At 57.1% G+C, this 17,419-nt stretch overlaps 7 protein-coding genes and 2 non-coding genes across 9 annotated transcripts; 5 read left to right on the plus strand and 4 right to left on the minus strand.

Annotated features, from left to right (window-relative positions):
* The first annotated feature begins 100 nt into the window (after positions 1-100).
* Positions 101-183, plus strand: POSPLADRAFT_t117. Its single transcript has one exon. It is a non-coding gene; the product is annotated as a tRNA-Arg (tRNA).
* An 86-nt stretch (positions 184-269) lies between these two features.
* POSPLADRAFT_1067233 (hypothetical protein) lies at positions 270-3,960 on the plus strand (the record flags this gene model as incomplete). The annotated part of the gene is made up of 9 exons (XM_024482160.1): positions 270-1,309; positions 1,371-1,544; positions 1,624-1,812; positions 1,860-1,885; positions 1,936-2,162; positions 2,225-2,752; positions 3,253-3,356; positions 3,625-3,726; positions 3,898-3,960. Exons 1-9 carry the CDS (start codon positions 455-457, stop codon positions 3,958-3,960), a joined length of 2,268 nt encoding a protein of 755 aa, XP_024336296.1. The 5' UTR covers positions 270-454.
* POSPLADRAFT_t120 lies at positions 2,996-3,078 on the minus strand. Its single transcript has one exon. It is a non-coding gene; the product is annotated as a tRNA-Arg (tRNA).
* Positions 3,961-4,620: 660 nt separating the features above from the next.
* POSPLADRAFT_1151098 (hypothetical protein) lies at positions 4,621-5,852 on the plus strand (the record flags this gene model as incomplete). Its single annotated transcript, XM_024486494.1, is given in 9 exon segments — positions 4,621-4,788; positions 4,852-4,961; positions 5,018-5,068; positions 5,212-5,283; positions 5,334-5,405; position 5,417; positions 5,466-5,486; positions 5,522-5,630; positions 5,692-5,852. 9 exon segments carry the CDS (start codon positions 4,621-4,623, stop codon positions 5,850-5,852), a joined length of 765 nt encoding a protein of 254 aa, XP_024336297.1.
* A 570-nt stretch (positions 5,853-6,422) lies between these two features.
* POSPLADRAFT_1075640 (hypothetical protein) lies at positions 6,423-7,483 on the plus strand (the record flags this gene model as incomplete). Its single annotated transcript, XM_024482838.1, has 2 exons — positions 6,423-7,348; positions 7,398-7,483. The coding sequence occupies exons 1-2, from the start codon at positions 6,448-6,450 to the stop codon at positions 7,481-7,483; spliced, it is 987 nt and encodes a 328-aa protein (XP_024336298.1). The 5' UTR covers positions 6,423-6,447.
* A 294-nt stretch (positions 7,484-7,777) lies between these two features.
* On the minus strand, positions 7,778-8,506 carry POSPLADRAFT_1150989 (hypothetical protein; the record flags this gene model as incomplete). The annotated part of the gene is made up of 3 exons (XM_024486480.1): positions 7,778-7,857; positions 7,914-8,196; positions 8,303-8,506. The coding sequence occupies 3 exons, from the start codon at positions 8,504-8,506 to the stop codon at positions 7,778-7,780; spliced, it is 567 nt and encodes a 188-aa protein (XP_024336299.1).
* An 882-nt stretch (positions 8,507-9,388) lies between these two features.
* On the plus strand, positions 9,389-11,297 carry POSPLADRAFT_1075641 (hypothetical protein; the record flags this gene model as incomplete). Its single annotated transcript, XM_024482839.1, has 5 exons — positions 9,389-9,720; positions 9,772-10,330; positions 10,385-10,650; positions 10,732-11,206; positions 11,256-11,297. Exons 1-5 carry the CDS (start codon positions 9,563-9,565, stop codon positions 11,295-11,297), a joined length of 1,500 nt encoding a protein of 499 aa, XP_024336300.1. The 5' UTR covers positions 9,389-9,562.
* A 271-nt stretch (positions 11,298-11,568) lies between these two features.
* Positions 11,569-12,897, minus strand: POSPLADRAFT_1048817 (hypothetical protein; the record flags this gene model as incomplete). The annotated part of the gene is made up of 5 exons (XM_024479600.1): positions 11,569-12,172; positions 12,232-12,400; positions 12,450-12,594; positions 12,654-12,751; positions 12,813-12,897. 5 exons carry the CDS (start codon positions 12,895-12,897, stop codon positions 11,569-11,571), a joined length of 1,101 nt encoding a protein of 366 aa, XP_024336301.1.
* An 886-nt stretch (positions 12,898-13,783) lies between these two features.
* Positions 13,784-17,268, minus strand: POSPLADRAFT_1067236 (hypothetical protein; the record flags this gene model as incomplete). The annotated part of the gene is made up of 8 exons (XM_024482161.1): positions 13,784-15,021; positions 15,544-15,762; positions 15,814-16,188; positions 16,239-16,363; positions 16,420-16,666; positions 16,719-16,736; positions 16,794-16,879; positions 17,046-17,268. The coding sequence occupies 8 exons, from the start codon at positions 17,266-17,268 to the stop codon at positions 13,969-13,971; spliced, it is 2,346 nt and encodes a 781-aa protein (XP_024336302.1). The 3' UTR covers positions 13,784-13,968.
* Between the last annotated feature and the right edge of the window lie 151 nt (positions 17,269-17,419).

Here is a 17,419-nt window from a genome sequence, read left to right on the forward strand (position 1 = left end):
AGTCGAAGTCGGATCCAGAAGGACGGAGGTCAGCGGGCACGCAGGGAGCAGTGCGCCTGTGTCTACACCCATAATATGATATGTTTTGGCTATCACTCATGGCTACCTGGCGCAATGGTAGCGCGTTTGGCTTCGATCGCTGACGTCACCAAAAGGTTGCAGGTTCGAGTCCTGCGGTGGTCATATTTTTTGTCAGATTACGATCCCCTCCAAGGCACGTGACCGAAAGCAAAGACGCGTCGCGGCGCGCTTCGTTCGTGGGCGCGCCCGTTCAATTGCCTTGGCCCCACTCCGCCACCGTTGTTCACGTCCTCTACATTTATTGCACTGAGGACTTAACCTTGTCTACTATCTTGTCGTGAGCAGGCGCCCCCTAGTGTGGCCTTCTGGAATAGCGGCAAGTGCGACGTATTCGGGCGAACGCAGCGAACAGACAGGCTCTTCTTGGATATCCATGGCCACTGCGGTCCTCCTCTCCCAACATTCTTCGAATCCCCTCGAAGTCCCCTCCTCGGATGCTCGTAACAGAGCATACCAACGCCAGTTCCTGCGGGTGCAAAAAGCCAATGGACATTCTGCTTCTTCGGATGATCCACCCGTCGGCTACCGCACGCCTGAACTGGAGAGTTACCACTCGCATCTGGCTCAGCTGTACCCCAACTCGGGCCTATCTTTCATGAAAACAAGAGCCGAGGCCACACCCAAGCCGCAGCCCGCCCCTATGGAGGACGAGGACAACCTCATGTCTAGCGACGATGAGTTGTACGTTACACCAGAGGACGCCATGCTGGAGGTCGTGGATGACGAGGATGATGATGATGATGATGATGCTCTACCGACGCACGATTTGAACGTGCATCCACAAACGGACGAGGAGATGACTATATGCTTGAAATCACGCGAAGAACAGGATGAGATCGAGACTGAAATCGCGGAACTCGAAGCTGTCGTCCCACAACTCACCCCGGACTACAAGATCATTGACCGTCTCGGCACCGGGACCTTCTCTTCAGTCTACAAGGCTATTGACCTCGGCTACCATAGCAAGTGGGACAACACTCCATGGCACGGCCACCATCCGCCGTCATCATCCGCTTATTACCAATCCGTACCTCATCCTCGAGACAGCAAATTCTTTGTCGCGGTCAAGAGGATATATGTGACGAGTGGACCCGAGCGAATACGAAACGAGATCTCTATAATGGAAGACTGCAGAGGTTGCCGCCATATCTCGCAGCTGATCACAGCGTTCCGGCATTGTGACCAGGTGGTCGCCATTATGCCCTATCATCGCAACCAGGACTTCCGAGTAAGTAGCACAGCCTCCGCAGTTCTTTGAGGGCATCGCTCACTATGGCGCAACTAAATAGGATTACTACCGGACTTTGCCAATGGAAGGTATTAAAGCATATTTCCGCTGTATGTTCCGAGCATTGCGCGATATTCACGCGCGGGGTATCATCCATCGTGACGTGAAACCTGCCAATTTCTTGTTCGATTCTCGAACGGGAATAGGCACACTCTGTGACTTCGGACTCGCGTGCGTGAGTGCCTAACCATTTCTTCTCGGAGTCCTCACAATTGGCTCAACAATTCACAAACATGTTCACTTGGATTTTATAGCGCATGGAACGGGGACCCACACTCGGTGCCTGCTTACATACTGCGCCCTCGCGGGAATTCCCTCATGGTCGAATAAGAGACCGGGAGGAATTTGACCTCGAGCACATCAAGCAGTTACAGAAGGATTCTCGAATGAGGAGTCTATTACCTCCGGAGAAAGTTGGCTATCCTGAGAAGGATAACAGGCCAGTAACCGTCTTGCCATGAGTGGTGTGCTCCTGAATGATGTCGTTTAGACCTGTCTCGAAAGCAAATCGTGCAGGTACCAGGGGTTTCCGTGCCCCTGAGGTTCTGTTTAAATGCGGTGAGCAGACAGGTGGTGAGTTGCTATCCCGAGAGAAACGACATCCGCGAACCAGTAGCACTCACGTTGTGTTTCATCACTATAGCAATAGATGTCTGGTCCGCAGGCATGATCCTCCTCTTCTTCCTGACGGGGAAGTTCCCGTTGTTCCACTCGAGTGACGACGTCGAGGCGCTGATGGAGATTGCCTCCGTCGTTGGGAGGAGGAGAATGGAGAAGGCTGCTACCCTCCACAGTACGGCCCTGCTTCCCCGCATACTGTAAGCAAGAGTGCATATTGACCAATCCCATTCTCAGGCCGCATGTTCCAGACCAACGTGCCCACGCTCACCACAGAGGGAATAACCTGGCGCGAGTTCGTAGAACGCCTAAATCCTCACCTTCGGGAGCCGCCAGACCCGGATCCGCGATTCTACCCTTACGCTGACGCTGCGCGTCCACACGCCGGCCCTCCCTCTTCGTCATCGTCATCGCGTTATTCGCCGGCGCGATCGCCCTCCCCTTTGCTTGCGGCACCTGATCCTGAGGCCTACACCACGGACATCGAGAACGCCGTCGACTTCCTCGAGCAGGTTATGCATCCCGAGGCCCCACGACGCATTACTCCGCGTCGGGCCCTCGCGCACCCCTTTCTACGCGAGCCAGATACCCCGGACGACGACGAGTTCTTCCCACATCCGTTCGGCGATGGGGTTTGCGGTCATCTGCACTTCGTGGACGATGTCACAGATGACCTGTGCGTGCGTGTACGCGTGCCTGGAGAAGAAGAGATGCAGGTAATTCGCCTCGCGTCTGGAGAGGGCATAGCCATTGGGAGCCAGCCATGTGAGTTTCATCAAGAAGAGGATGGTGGATTTCTGCACTCGTGAGATAGAATTGTACAACAGCTCGCCGCGTTACTTTAGCCACACTTTCTATATCGTACGCACACCATCACGGACATTCGCGCACAGCATAGCTCAGGATTTCAACGGAATGCTCGCATTGCTTGTATCAATAATGTGACAGAATACAGTCTTATCAACTACATGATATTTCCGATTGCTAGCGAAAACCAGACCAAAAAGATGACCACCGCAGGACTCGAACCTGCAACCTTTTGGTGACGTCGGCGATCGAAGCCAAACGCGCTACCATTGCGCCAGGTAGCCATGACAACAATTCAAGGCTCGCAAAACATAGCGCCACAGAATGGGTGGTGCCTGCTCATCCGGGAGGTTCCGATGCTGCGAATATTAATCTATATTGGTCTCCTAAGGGCAGAGTAGATATCTCCTTCAACCTGCACAAGCTACTGATATCCAGGTCTGATACCTATATGCCAGGCAGGGGATCGAACAGCCCATGCATCTTCAATGATGTACCAACGAATGGAACGAGAATTTCCGCAGCGAGCGTCCCTCTTTCGTCCTATCTGAAGTCGATCAGCGTGAGTGCTTGTACTCACGCTGCTGCTAGCCGTGCTTCTTTTGGGCGTATGAGATGATAGCACTCCTATATCTCCCGGTGAGAGAACAAGCCCACCGGGGTGAGAACATGGCATGGCCCGGGGGAGCATATGAGCATAACAGACGCAACAGCCAATTGAATTGACGTCCAGTGGTAGACGTGCCATGAGATTCTGATAGGCTGCAATGTGCATGGTATCATAACGAAAACCAAGCCGGCCTTGATGCAGATGGACTCACAGACGGCAGTACAGGAGAGGCCTGTGTTATCTTATCTCCCGGTCTGCTCCACAAATGCATCTTTCTGCCATAGACATCGGAGCTAGCACTCTCTTGGCTCGGTTACGAGCTGTATCGATTGCATCTATCAAATATGGTAAGTACGCATCTGGGTCTGAGATATGTCCGGCTCGACTCCTCGCAGAACCCGCGGCGCCGGCATGGCAAACGGGAGTTAATCCTGGATCACAGAAGGCCCGTGCCATCGGGGGATGCTTTCTATAATTGACCATGACTTCGCAGACAGTGGCTAGCATCAAGCCCTCCCACTGCCTCTGTCCTGGTATGAGAAAAAGTGGCTTCTAGACGATATGGAAACAGTCGATGCACGGCTGGCGTACCTGACATGGCGTCGTTCCGTGGGATCCTGGCACATCCAGATAGATTAAAAGCGTATATCCGGTGGGTCTGTGTCCATGTGCAATGCATTGAGCGAGAAGCTACTCGCATTTGATATTGAGCAGGCATACCATACGGTATGTTTCTTGATTGGGTTAATGGTGGAAAGGCCACCGTGGATGGCAACGATCGCACTTACTCTTTTGCGTCCTTCGCGAGCTCAACCGCGCCACAACGCGCGCAGATCATTCGCCATTCACAGGCCCTTGTGTGTCACTAGACTAGCGAGGCTCCAGACCACTCGCTAGATTATCGGACATGCAGAAAAAGCTTGTCGTTCTGCGGACTGCGGTGAGAAACGAGTTAGATGGTAACAATGGGGCTCACGCCGGATTTAGGAGGCCCTCTGGATGATTAGGTCGCCGGCCTCCTGCAATTGCTGGGATGCTGGATTCCCATCATCCGTGCGAACATGAATCATCAGTAGAAAATCGGCTCCACGCACAAGCACACGGAACCTTGCGTAGCTCTTGGCCCTAGTATAAGAAGTCGTGGCTTCTTTCACACTGGTTGGTCTGGTATCCCTTGCCATCTGTCTCACGTCTCTGCCCATTCCCCGCCTGCACCATGTCCACCGCGTCGACAGAGAAGTATGACAAAAATGAGGGCGTCACTGTCATGACGAGGGCAGAAAGCCGCAACCACGGGAACTACTTCGGCGAGCCTCTCAGCCCTGAGCCTCGTCCTGCTGCACCGCCCGCACCTGTAGCACCGGTGCACCAGATCGGCAACCCAGTAGGCTTCGGTTCCGATTTCTTGTAGCAACAGTAGTACTCACCGGGTCTGATTTCTCCCTAGACGCCCTTGGGGATGCTAGCCTACGGCACTGTCTTCCTGTGCTCATCACTGTTGACCCTTGGTGCGGGCGGCGTGACGACCCCGAACCTTGTCTTGCTCTTCGCCACGTTGTGAGTATCGGGTGTGATCAGCGGCGATCGGGATATTTTGTGATGATGGTTGGCAGCTATGGCGGTATTTCACAGACGTTGGTCGGGATGTGGGAGTTGTACCTTGGGTGAGGATTCCCCTGAATACCTTCTATGCATATTCTCAAGGGCCTTGCTTTTGAAGACATACATTCGCAGGGTAAGTGTAGCATCCACAATATCACTCCGCTGGGCGCTCATCATAATGTGCGATGCTGTGCGGATGAAACAGGACGGTCTTCGCGACTTACGGAGGCTTCAATTTCTCTTATGGCGCACTCTACCTTCCCCAGATCGGAATTGCGTAAGATTCAACCGCTATCTATGGAGTAAGACCGCTCACTGTCATTGCAGGGACGCATACTCCGTGAATGGGGTGGTCACGGAGGAGTTCACACACGCCATCGGAATCTACTTGGCGATTTGGTGGTAAGTAGCGTGTAAATAACCCAAGACCCGAAGATACTCATACCTCTGCTGCAATAGCCTCATCACTGGTCTGTTCTGGTGAGTAAACTGGCTTATCAATAATTGAACAACAGCTAAGGCACGATGGTAGCATTGGTGCCCTTCGCACGACTGCACCAATCATCTGGACGCTGGGTATGACCGTCATCTCCTTGGGCTGCTTGTCCGCCAACTGCTTCCACCGTAAGTGCATTTGGCAATCCTCACGTATATATATGTTCACCAGAATGGAACACTTAAACAGCCAACCCTCACGTCAACACGGCGGGCGGTGCATTCGGTCTCGCGGCCACCGCCGGCGCATACTACGGCGCGCTGTCGGGCTTCTACTCTCGCGAGTCGACGTTCGAGGTCATCCGCTTGCCGCCCGTGGTGGTAGCATACAGCGACCCGCGGAGCGCATGAGGCGTCGTGGATGTCGCCACATCTATATACATCTTCTCGCCTGTCGTTTCTCATTCTGCTTCCGGTTGCACGACTGGAATGCAATCATCACGTCAATTTACGGCAGCGAAGAAAGACGGCCCTACCTGGATCCTACCGCATGTCTATCGGTCACCGAGAGCCGACAGGTCGTCGGTCTGAGTACTCGTACATCTTGTTCATAGAGTTTTGTCCAATACATGCGTTCCTCTTGCTTGAATCTGCGTGGCTGGACCTAGACTCGGTCAGTGTCTGGTCTTGGCAGATATTGCGATACAAAATCGCATGGAAACGTTGTTGCACATGAGCCACGAGTACTAGGAAATGAACCGCATTGAGTGTAGCAAAGTGAGCGAGGAAGGCTACATTGTATGATCGCAGCCTTCGACAAGGCTTGTCGTTTCGGTTGCGGTGCGCCCCCGAGACCGGCCGCAACGCATCAGTTCGAATCGGCTCTGCCCGCATGCATGCGTGCCTTGTGGTCGCATTGATCGCCGTCAATTCAGTTCTGCAGAGTCGATCGGCCAACCTTCCTCCACAACCTCCCTCTCCGCTGTGCGCATACATTATCCACGCCATGGCCCAGTCTACTGCGCTGCCAATGTCCGTCTCTGGTTTCACGGTTGTTCCGGTGTCCTACTCGGCGACCTCGACGCATGTAATTTATGCACGCGCCCACACCGGCTCAAAAAATTCCAAATCTAAGGGAAAAGGCAAGGAAGTCGAGTTCCCAGCGGGACGCACGCTCTTCCTCGTGAACGTGCCCCCAGATTCCACCGAGCGCGAGCTCACGCAGTTCTTCAAGTCCAGCGGGACCGTAGAACGGGTCGCCTTCGACGGAGATGCCGAGGCAGCAGACGAGCACACAATCGAGGAAAGCGAGAGCGAAGGCGAGGGAGAGGAGGCCGCGGATGCTTCGGGAGCGGACGACGCACAAGAAGAACGACCCCGCAAAAAGCGGAGAACGGCCGGGGATGCCCCTCCACAGGTACACCCGCTCCCATCCCCGTCTCTGCGCACGCTCCGGCGCACAGGCCGCTCCGCGCACGTCGTCTTCCTCGACGAGTCCTCCCTCGCCCGCGCGCTCTCACCCACATCCAAATCAAAACCCTGGCCGGCAGACCCGTCCGTGGCGTCCGGCCTCGCACACTACCGCGCGCTGCACGACGCACTGCGCCCGCCGCTCGACGCGGTGAAGGCGCACGCGGATTCGTGGGTCGCGCGCTGGGAGCACGAGCAGGCGGCCGCGCGGCAGGCGAGCAAGTACCGCATGGGCGAGGCGATCGTCGACGAGGACGGCTTCACGCTCGTCACCCGCGGCGGCGCATACGGGAAGACGCTCGGGGGCGGCGTGGCCGTCGCGAGCAAGCCGTTCCAGAAGGGCCAGGAGGGCGGGAAGCGGAGCAGGAAAAATAATAAAGAGAAGAAGGAGAAGGAGGCGTTCTATGCGTTCCAGGTACACGAGAAGAAGCGCAAGGGTGAGTGTACTGCCTTCACATGGGCGGGCACCGTGCTGACTTTATACAGAGCTGGTGGACCTCAAGCGGAGATGGGAGGAGGACAAGGCGAAGGTGGAGAAGCTGAAGCAATCGCGCAAATTCAACCCATATTGATGGCCTTACACACACTTTCTACACCATTGACCGTTTGGAGCATTCACAAACTGTTATCCGTCTTGTTAGGCATTTCGACTTGCGAATTGCTCTGTGATCGTGTCTCTCGGCCAAGATATGGCTTCAGAGGTAAGCGGCACATGAGGTCCCTGGTGGGCATGACATACGCTACTTCAACGCCGACAATTTCAAACTTAGTAGGTCACTCGGGATGTGCAACGAGCATAATACATTGGTATGGCCTATTATACAGAGTCTGTCCAATCCGTTACCACCACTGTCTACACTGTCAGTCTAAGCATCGTAGCCAGGCGGAGCTTCATCCGGGACTCGGGCTGAGTACGACGGGCCTGGTTCTGGCGGGCTGTATGAGGCTATGGCAGGGAGCATCAGCATCCACAGGTTCGGAATAACCAGTCATCGCACGCACGCAGGCCCTCGTCCTCGTCGTCCGCCGACTGTCTCTTCATGTACACGGCCCGCTCCCTCGTCTTCTCCAGCGCGCTGACAAACTCAAAGAGACCCTTGTCCTTGAAGCGTATCTCCGCCGTCGTGCCGTCGCTCAGCCCGCCGTCGCGCGAGGGCCGGATGTCGACCTCGAGGTAGTTCGAGCCGAAGTACGGCTGCTCGAACTTGGTCGACAGCAGCGCGGTGAGCGGCACGGAGAGCGACTCGAGCGCGGACCTGGGTGCGCCGTCAGAGACAAAGATCAGCTGCGATCGGGCAGAAGCAAGGGGCAGGGGTAAGGGGCAAGGGGCAAGAAGAGAGAAGGCGGCGTTAGCGTTCCCGGTCAGTCGCGAACAGCAGTGGCGAGCGCACGCGTTGGTCGGTGAGCCACAGCCGGCCCACGTCCTTCAGCTTCCTCGTGCCGCCCGAGCCGCCGGAGCTGGACGAGCCTGCGGGGGGCGCATCAGGGACGATCAGGCTGAGCTCGACGCCGCCCTCGATGGTGCGGATCGTGAGTTCGTTCGGGAGGGGGATGGGTGCCCGCGAGGGGCTCAGCATGGCGCAGTTGAGTGCCATCGTCGTGGGGGGTAGGAGTGGGCGTCAGAGGGCCGTGCGCTGGCCGTTGTGTTAGACAGATCCATCGTGCTGTTTCGAGTCGTCGAGGATATAGGCCTGTGCCGTGAGAACCTGCGGTCACCAGTGCAAGGCACGCACGCTTGCGGGCAGAGCCGATTCGAGTCCTTTCCAGGTCCGGATCCGGGTCCTTGAGTCGAACTGATGCGTTGCCGTTTATGGTAATTCGATCCCCTCGGGGACGCACCGCAACATGGACGAGCGAGCGAGGACGATGCTTACGCACATCTTACTCAGTTCCTCTTTCGGACTCGACGTCGCATCAACGTCATTTATTTGTACCTGCCTGTCAAGCTGTTTGGCGCGGCGTGTGGCTTTCGCGTTCGCACCAGAGCTCGCGGAAATCTCTTCTTTTCCCCGTTCCACCACCATCCTCTAGATACATAGCGCTATTCTCTCGAATATCAATCTCCCCGCGTTTCGATCCGTTCCGTTACTGTCCGAGACCGCGCGAGTGTTACTCGTCGTCCACGACGGGTTTTCAGACGACTGCATCCCACGAGTGATAGCCGAGCGCTGAAGAACGAGCCTATTTGGTGGTGGGCGGCGGGTCGATCGCGACGGCCACGGATCGGACGTGAGTGCATCCCTCGATCTTGGCCACTGGCGCACCATGGTCGCCCATTCTGCGTCATGCACCCGGCACGCTAGTGCTTGCACCCCAGAACACCCCGCCGACTTATAACGTCTTCTAGTCTGAGGGCTGCTCCCGGGCCACTGTAGGCGTCCGCTTATGACTTGCTCCTCAGCGGGCACGGCGAACGTTCTTGGGCGCAGATATCATCATTCCTGCCGCTTCTAGCCACAACTTTCACCCCCGTCTTAGTGACAACCCAGCCGTTCGCTGGGCGCAACAGCAGCTTCCGCGTCCAAAATCGACTATCCGCCGACGCTGCCTTCATTAGGACTTGCATCCGCACTCCCTACAGCGCACGCTGTCCGGGACATGGGTCATCCTGCTCCCCTTACTGCCCTTTTGCTATCTCCTCTTGCCACTGTATGGAGCTATTAAGCAATTATCGACATCGCAACGGCGGCGGGACCCGAGCGTACACTGCGTTTCTGCAGCAGTATGCAAACCGTGTCACCAGGAGGTCGCACTTGTCCGAGGTGAAGCTCGAAAATATCCTTTCTGGAGATACATGCTATCCAATTAGGTGCGTTTTCCTTCTCTCGCGAGGATATACTTTGCTGAAGCTCGCCCCTAGTCTCACGAACTTTGAAGCGTATTTGATCCATGAGGCAAGCTATTCCATCCCTGACTTGTACTGTGCCATACTAAACCCGACACAGGAGTACACCGTGGAAAACCTGCAGTTTGTTGTCTGGTTCCAAGACTACCGCGAGCGGTTCATGGCTCTCCCAGACAAGCTCCAAGCGTCTAGTCCAGGCCGCACGGACTTCGCTTTCGCAGTACCCAGTCCAGCGCGCACGGCACAGCGGGTAGCCGACAGCATGCGCCAAGCCGACCAGCTCCGGCGCGCCGACGCCAGTACTTCGCCAATATTAAGCAGAAACCCTTCGCATGGGCGGTCTAGGTCGTCGAGTGATGAGCGCAATTCGACGGCGCATTCGCCTTTCATGAGTCGGGATGACCCGCCGCATGCATCGATCACGCCAGAGTCGAGGCAGCAGCCGTTCCGCAAGGAAGGCATGCGCATCGTCGCGACGTTCTTCAAGCCCGGCGCCGCGAAGGAGCTGCCGCTCGACCCCGTCGTGCGCGACACGGTCATCCGGGACCTCACGTGGAACACGCACCCAGACGTCGTGAGTCCTCTTCTCTCCCGCCGCCGAGCCACCCACTGAGCGGGGCGCGTGCAGTTCCTCCCTGCGTACGAGGAGATCTACCACATCCTGGAGACGACGAGCCTCCCGCGCTTCCTCGCGTCTGCGTCCGCGAACATCAACCGCCCGAAGCAGCTCTTCTGGTACGCCGTCGGCATCGCAGACGTGCTCCTCGGCGTCGTGCTCGCCATCGTGCTCATCACGGCGCTCCCCGCGCCGCCGCAGGCGAGCCGTGCGTGGCGTCTCTTCGCGGTGCCGCTCGCGGGCATCGGCTTCATGCAGGCGTACTCCGCCTGGCGCGGGTGAGTCCATACACGATTCCTGTGCACAAGCGACGTGTTGCTGACCGAATGTGGACGGTTCGTCTGTGGTGGCATGCGCAGGTTCTGCAGCGAGGTGTGGGGACGCGGGCACACGCAGCTGCGCGTGTGGGAGCTGCAGGAGATGGACGCCGAGGCGGCGCACCACTGGGCGCGCGTCCTGCGCCCCGACGCGTCCCCGCGGCACAAGTCGGCCGAGAAGGCGCAGGTGTGCACGATCGAGCGCGTCGACGACGTCCGCGCCATCGCGCCGTTCGCCGCCGATCGCACGCCCCCGCCGTCCGAGGGCCGCCGCTCCAGCAAACCGGGCGCAGGGAAGCCGCTGTTCACGCGGCTCCCTGGCCTTGGCGGGCGGCGGGGCCGTGACTGCGATCGGAGGAGCCGGGATGGGGACGATGGCGCACGGGCGGACGAAGAGGTCGCGTATGCGCGTCCGCCTGTGTTTGGCCCGGAGAGGGTCGTGCTGGATCCGCGGATCCAGGCGGTGCACCGCCAGATCATGCGGGACATGCTATATGCAGGGTTTTGGTTCACTTTGGTACGTGCTTGGGCTTCGTGTGGTGTCCTGCGCGCTCATGGTTGTGCAGGCGTTTACCGTGCTTATTCTGGCCGTGCCCGCTTATCGGTAAGACCTGTATGGTGTACTGCCGCACGCTGAGGGCTTTGAGGGTGTTCTCTTGGATATTGTGGATATTGTTAATAAGTTTGGGCTTAGAACGCACATTATTGTAACAAAATGGTATCAATGGCATTACACAAGAAGCATCCGAAGGCTAGTTAGTATACATGTGTGGAGGACAGGTCATAAAGGTAGCGCGTACAGACATCAAGAGCATCAACGTCATCAAAGGGGCAAATAACAATCAAGTGAACGATGTCGACAAATGCTGATCATCGTGCTTACATTTGCGAGACGCTGTTAAGAAGCCCCGCGCGACCAGCAGCGCCGACGCCATCGCCAGCTTCGCTACTAAGCATACCCGAGCCAGAGCCGGACGCTTCACCCTGGTATGCCATCTTGCCGACAACATCGCTCTGCAGCTGCATAGGCACGAACACAACCTTGCTGTTCGCGGTCTTGGCCATCGTCTGGAGCGCCTCGAGCTGGCGGATCTGCATCGCGGCGGGCGACGCGAGGATGTCCGCAGCCTGGCGCATGAGGCGGGCCGCGTCGACTTCGGCGCGGGCGGCGATGACCTTGGACTCGCCGATGCGCTTCTGCTGCGCGGCGGACGAGAGCGAGGCGGAGACCTCCGGGCCGAAGACGATGTCCTTGATGAGGATGCCCTCGATCGCGACGCCCCACTTGTCCGCGACGTCGCCGACGATCTCGGCGATCTCGAACGCGATCGCCTCGCGCTCGGTCACGACGGACTGCACGGCGCGCGCGCCGACGACGTGCCGCAGTGTCGTCTGGGCGCGCTCGATGAGGGCCTGGCGCAGGTCGGTGATCCCGAAGGCTGCGCGGTAGGGGCTTGTGATCTGGAAGTACATCACGGAGTCGCTGTGCGAGGTGAGTGTGAGCACCGTATCCATTGTTGCGCAGGTGCAGGCAGGACATACATTTCGACGTCGACGTTATCGCGCGTGATGACCTTCTGTCTGCCAATCGACACGATTTGGATCTTGACATCGACGATGCGCACGGCCTCCGTGCAGGGGTTCACTTGCACGAGCCCGGGGTCGACGGACTTGTAGAACTTGCCGAAGCGGCTGACAAGCCCCACGGAGCCTGGGGAGAACGATGAGCACTATAAGCGACCTTTCCAGCACCGGCGTACCTTGAGGGATGTTGCGGAAGGGGTTAGGCAATGGGCAACAGGGGATAGCGCCACAGAACCCGACGCAAGAGCCCAATGCCTGTATCATATTGCCATATACGCCATGGGTCACCTCAGATGTGCCGAGGTCCTGCGCATACGAGGGCTACGAGTGAAGACTATTTTCAATATCATGAGGCAAGGACAAGTGGTGAAAGCACACACCTGCATCTCGCTTCGCTTGAGAGGCTGCACCTTGATCACATGAGGCTCGCCATTGAGAGGCGCTCTCCTGGTCCTTTGTACGCCATTGTCGTCTGTAACTTCAACAGGTGTGCCTTAGACCCCAATTAATCTGCGACGATCCAACCTCTTAAGGCTCACCGTTAGGAGCGTTGTGGTCAACGACGTTTCCACGTGAGGAGTGCTCGCTGGGGGACTCTGCGCGGTACTTGTTATCTTGCGACATTGGTGGAATATGGGGCACCGCTGCAGAAGGAGATGCGATAGAGCCAGACACCCTGAGATACAGGATATATATACAATGTCAATAGCGTTTGAGACTGGAGCGAATAGACAGCATCCGCAGTCCTGCATCTGAATCATATTCACACAGCCTTCTAATGTCATGCGCCTCTTGCACCCCTGACCATCCATTATTGCCGCCGATTGCCGTTACGGTAACCAGGCGTCGAGGAATGCAGATACCACAGACTGCACGATGCTACACCAACAGACCAGACTGGATGTTTGCAACCAGCCCGATATCTGCCATTACAGCCCCAGTAATCTTAGCATTACTCACGCTGTCATCCTAAGGACACCGCTTATTTATGGTGGGACATGCTATTTCCAGCCAGGAGGAAGCGATTTCTGTGCGTGTGTTCGAGGGAGGGGGCCATGTGCACGACGGCTGTTCTCGGAGGAGTCAAGCGTCTGCACTGGTGTCGTGAGTGTCCCGGGAGGCAATTGATATTGATGATGCCTGTGCTGTAACTATGTCATCTTGTCGACAGTCTCGAGTAGCTCTTACTGCGTCGGTGGTCATGATTGCATATCCCAGGCTAAAATACCGCAGATCTTACTGCGCTATCAGCCTCGATTCCGGAGGAGAGCGTGGGGAGCCCGAGCGGTGCATACATTGCTGGTGTAGTAACTGCGATCTTCGAGGCTACGAGGTCTCCACGGTTTGACAAGAGCTAACTTCAATGCACCCATGACCGCAAGCGCAGCGACAGGCATTGATTCGGGATGCCAAGGCTCGGCAGTCACAGTGGAACAGACCCTCGATCATTCTGGATATACAGCAGCCAGGTAATTGCGAGAGCCACGGGCCTGATAGGAAGCGAGCCATTATATGCGCACAATGATGGTGATGTAAGTGGTATATGTTACATGGTATCAACGAGAAGTAAACAACCGGTGACATTACTTACATTGTGCTGTGCAAGACCAGAAACCCGAGTGTAAATGGGATCTACTCTAGATCGTGTCCACAGAGATCGGAGAGGCAGGACGGTCTATACTGATGGAAGGGGGACTACATGTTTCGATCCCGGGCGAGTCGGTGCATGAACGGCTCCTCACGCGGGCTGGCAGCCATGTACGACGACGGCTCCTGAGAAGGGTCCAGGGAAGCAGTAGCCCATGAGGAGAGGTTTGCAGCGGAGAACAGCCTCACCGCGGGCGGCGACATCGCGTGCGGAGAGGATGCATGCGTACCAGTTGGTGTCTGCCGCCCGTCTCCGGCGTTTGCGCCCGAGACGGGCGTGTCAGGGCGCGAGACGGGCGCGCCCGCGTCTGCGCTCGACGTTGTGCTTGGCCCGGCGAACCGGAAGTTCTGCATTCTCCTGCTCAGCGCCTGGAGAACCGAGCTGCGGTCCTGTGGAGCGGACTCCTCGGACTCCTCGTGGATAGATCGCCGAGGGCTGCCCTGTTCCTCGTGGCTTAGGAAGGTGGTGTGGATAGAGGAATCTGACAGGCCTCGGCGGGTGAGCGTGCGGTCTAGCAGAGATCCGACGACGTCCTGCTCTTCACCCGTCGCACCCTGCGCAGCGTGCGAGTCAATGACGGCGTCAACCATGCGCGACATTCTGCTACTGGTTCTCCGTAGGGCCGACCGACCGACAGTGGCAGTGCCTGGTCCACCGAGGTCGGGCATAGGTCCTGCACGCTGTGGCTTGGGGATGACGACCCACGGATCCGCATTATCCTCCGCCCGTGGTGCGCCTGCAAAAATGCCCATAACGCTCCGAGAGACATTCGGCGGCGGGACTACTTGGGTAAGGGCGCCCTGCATAGCGAGGATGCTGATACTATCCTGCCGTGCAGGGTGTGCAGAGTAGGTACTCGTGACCGACCGCCCAACCGCCGTCCCGCTAAACTCGACGTTGACGGTCATCGCCGACGCGGACAGCGCCGCCTCGCGCTTGGGTACGATACGGGAAGGCATGCGACTGGGCGCACGCATTCCGGGTCTAGAAGGTGGGGACAGTGCCCGAGTGGCGGCGCTATCGCTTGGGTTTCCGAGACCCGGGAGACCAAGGAACTTCGAGATTGGGGCCATCCAACTTGATGCCGCAGCGTTGGTGGACTGGTCGCCGTTCGTCGCGTCCGCGGAGGTATTCTTCGATGGGTGCATGGCCATCTCGCTGACCTTACCGGCCACTGTTGGGTCGAGAATAACGTCATTGAGGGTGACGCGCATCTGTCCCATCTCCGTGAACAAGTCCTTGAACAGTTTGAACAGGGCACGCAGGTCCCGCCGCGAGCACGCCATGGTCGCCTTCTCATCCTCCAGGAACGCGCGGAAGTGCGCGCGAAGGGTGTTCGCCTCGTGCAGTATGCTGCTCACAGTGTTGCGGGAGAGATGACTGACGTCTGCGCCCAGCAGGTGTTGACGCTTCAGCCGATTGGTCAACGTCAGGGCGTCCGCCTGGATGAGGCGGTTGAGCAGCATAGATACTCGCTCGATGAGTGCGCTGACTGCACCAGGGTGGCTATCAGTTAAAGAAGACGACTCCGACTGGCCATCGTGGGGTGTGCTAGACGACATGTGGTCTCCAAACGAAGGCGGAACAGGCGAAGGCCCCAGCCCACCATACCCGCCCCATACTCCGTCCGTTTGCACGCCGCGCGAGCGCGTCAGCATAAGCAGAGACTTGTGAGCACGCGTCCTCTCGGGAGTCGCTGGGTTCTCATGCTGACTGTCTTCATCGACATCGAAGCCGTGCTGAGTACGGGGATGCCCGTACGAAGGCCATTTCATCTCGGAGGGAACGAGAGAGTCGGTGGGTGACAAAGGCCGCCGGTCTGTCTCTGGCGTCAACGGCTCCTAGAACACGATCAACTCATCGTAGCCAACTCGTAGTCAAGTAACACTCACGAAACCCCGCCGCGTGGAACGCTCAGCGCTGGCGGCACGACGGTTGAACGGTGTGCCAAGATGGCCATGTCGCTGCCACGAATGGAGCAAAGAGTTTGCAGGCACGGTCCCGACATGGAAAGAGGAAGATAGCGGCGATGACGCCTCAAAGTTAGACGACTGTCCACTGTTCGTGTAACGATGACGTCGGAAAGAGGTGTCGCCTGCACGCCGCTCTTCCACTTCCTCTTGCAGAGCGCGGACGTCTTCGCGAGTCTCGGCTAGCATATTCTGAAGCTCAGCATTGTCACGTTTTAAGGCTTCATTATCCGCGACCAGTGACTCAAGGATCTTTGTAACTTCAGCGTCCTCGCTTAGTGTGGAGGGTCCAGACTCCTGTAGAGATCGACTTCAGCGACGCTCCCTGGAGCAAAAAGATGACCCACTGATTGTTGCAATTGAGCCAGGCGCTGCCGAGCATCCTGGAGAATCTCCTGTGAGAGTTCCTGGCGATGCAACCTTTGCATGTCGAAGTCTTCACGCAGACGCGTGAGCTGTGCCTGCGATTTGGCTGTTAATGGTGTGATGAACTGGTATCCGTATACTTCAGGACCAACGTGCACCTACCGCACTTCTCTTTGAGGGCGGAAATACGCGCTTCCGCGAGCTTTGCTCTTTGCAATGCAATGTCACGTTCTTGCTGGTAGTCGTCTTTCTCTTGGAGAGCTACAGCCAGCCTATTCTCCCAACCAATGGAACGAGCATTTTGCGCAGCGAGTCGCGCGGCATTCGCTTGAACCTCCTGCAACTCCTGCAAAGCATTTCTATGGGAAGACTCGGCGACCTCATTGTTCACCAGGGCTTGGGTCAAGCGCTGGAAATCAAGGTAAGCGGGGCGTTCAGGGATAATACTTGTGTCAACAAACCTTCTCGAGCACAGCGTTCTACGGAAGACCCACGTTATGATGTTATTCAAGGACACAGGACCAGTATTTGCATACCTCTTTGACTAAATCTGCTACACGCGCATCAACATGCTCCTCGGCGGAACTCGTGCTGGGCAATTGAGATATTGGCGAGTGATTGGCTGACTGAGACATTATCAATGGGCCGTGCCGTGCTTAGGATTGAATTGGACTACCAGACCTCGTGTCGACGAACGTATGCTTCATGCCTTTCCAGAAGCGCTTGACCCACCTCTGAGTGACATAAAAGTTGTCCATGAGTTGAGCTGGCGAGCCGACGCGACTAACCTGCGCTCAAGATGAGACGGCTCTCCATCTTGGACTTCCATGCCTGCCATGCCTTCGTAGTCTCGCAGTCATCCTTCCCACAACAGCACGTCGCAACGTCGGCCAGTTCCGGTGACGACATACGCGAGAAGTTGCTCAGCGCCAGCGTGAGGTCGTCAATGGTGTCTGTCGCGCGGCGCAGGCTGCTCGACATGGGCGAGTCGGGTGTAGGTGTTCGCGACATGTTGGTGGTGTGGTGACAGCGCGTTGTGGGAGGGGCGGAAATGCAGGGCTATATGAAGCGTCATGAACTACTCCGGCCGCGTGTGTAGACTTTAAAACCAGTGCACTTTAGCAAGATCGAGTGTTACGCGAGAGGCCAGTCTCACGAGCTC

This window comes from Postia placenta (assembly GCF_002117355.1).
Source record: "Postia placenta MAD-698-R-SB12 unplaced genomic scaffold POSPLAscaffold_12, whole genome shotgun sequence".
NCBI lineage: Eukaryota > Fungi > Basidiomycota > Agaricomycetes > Polyporales > Adustoporiaceae > Rhodonia > Rhodonia placenta.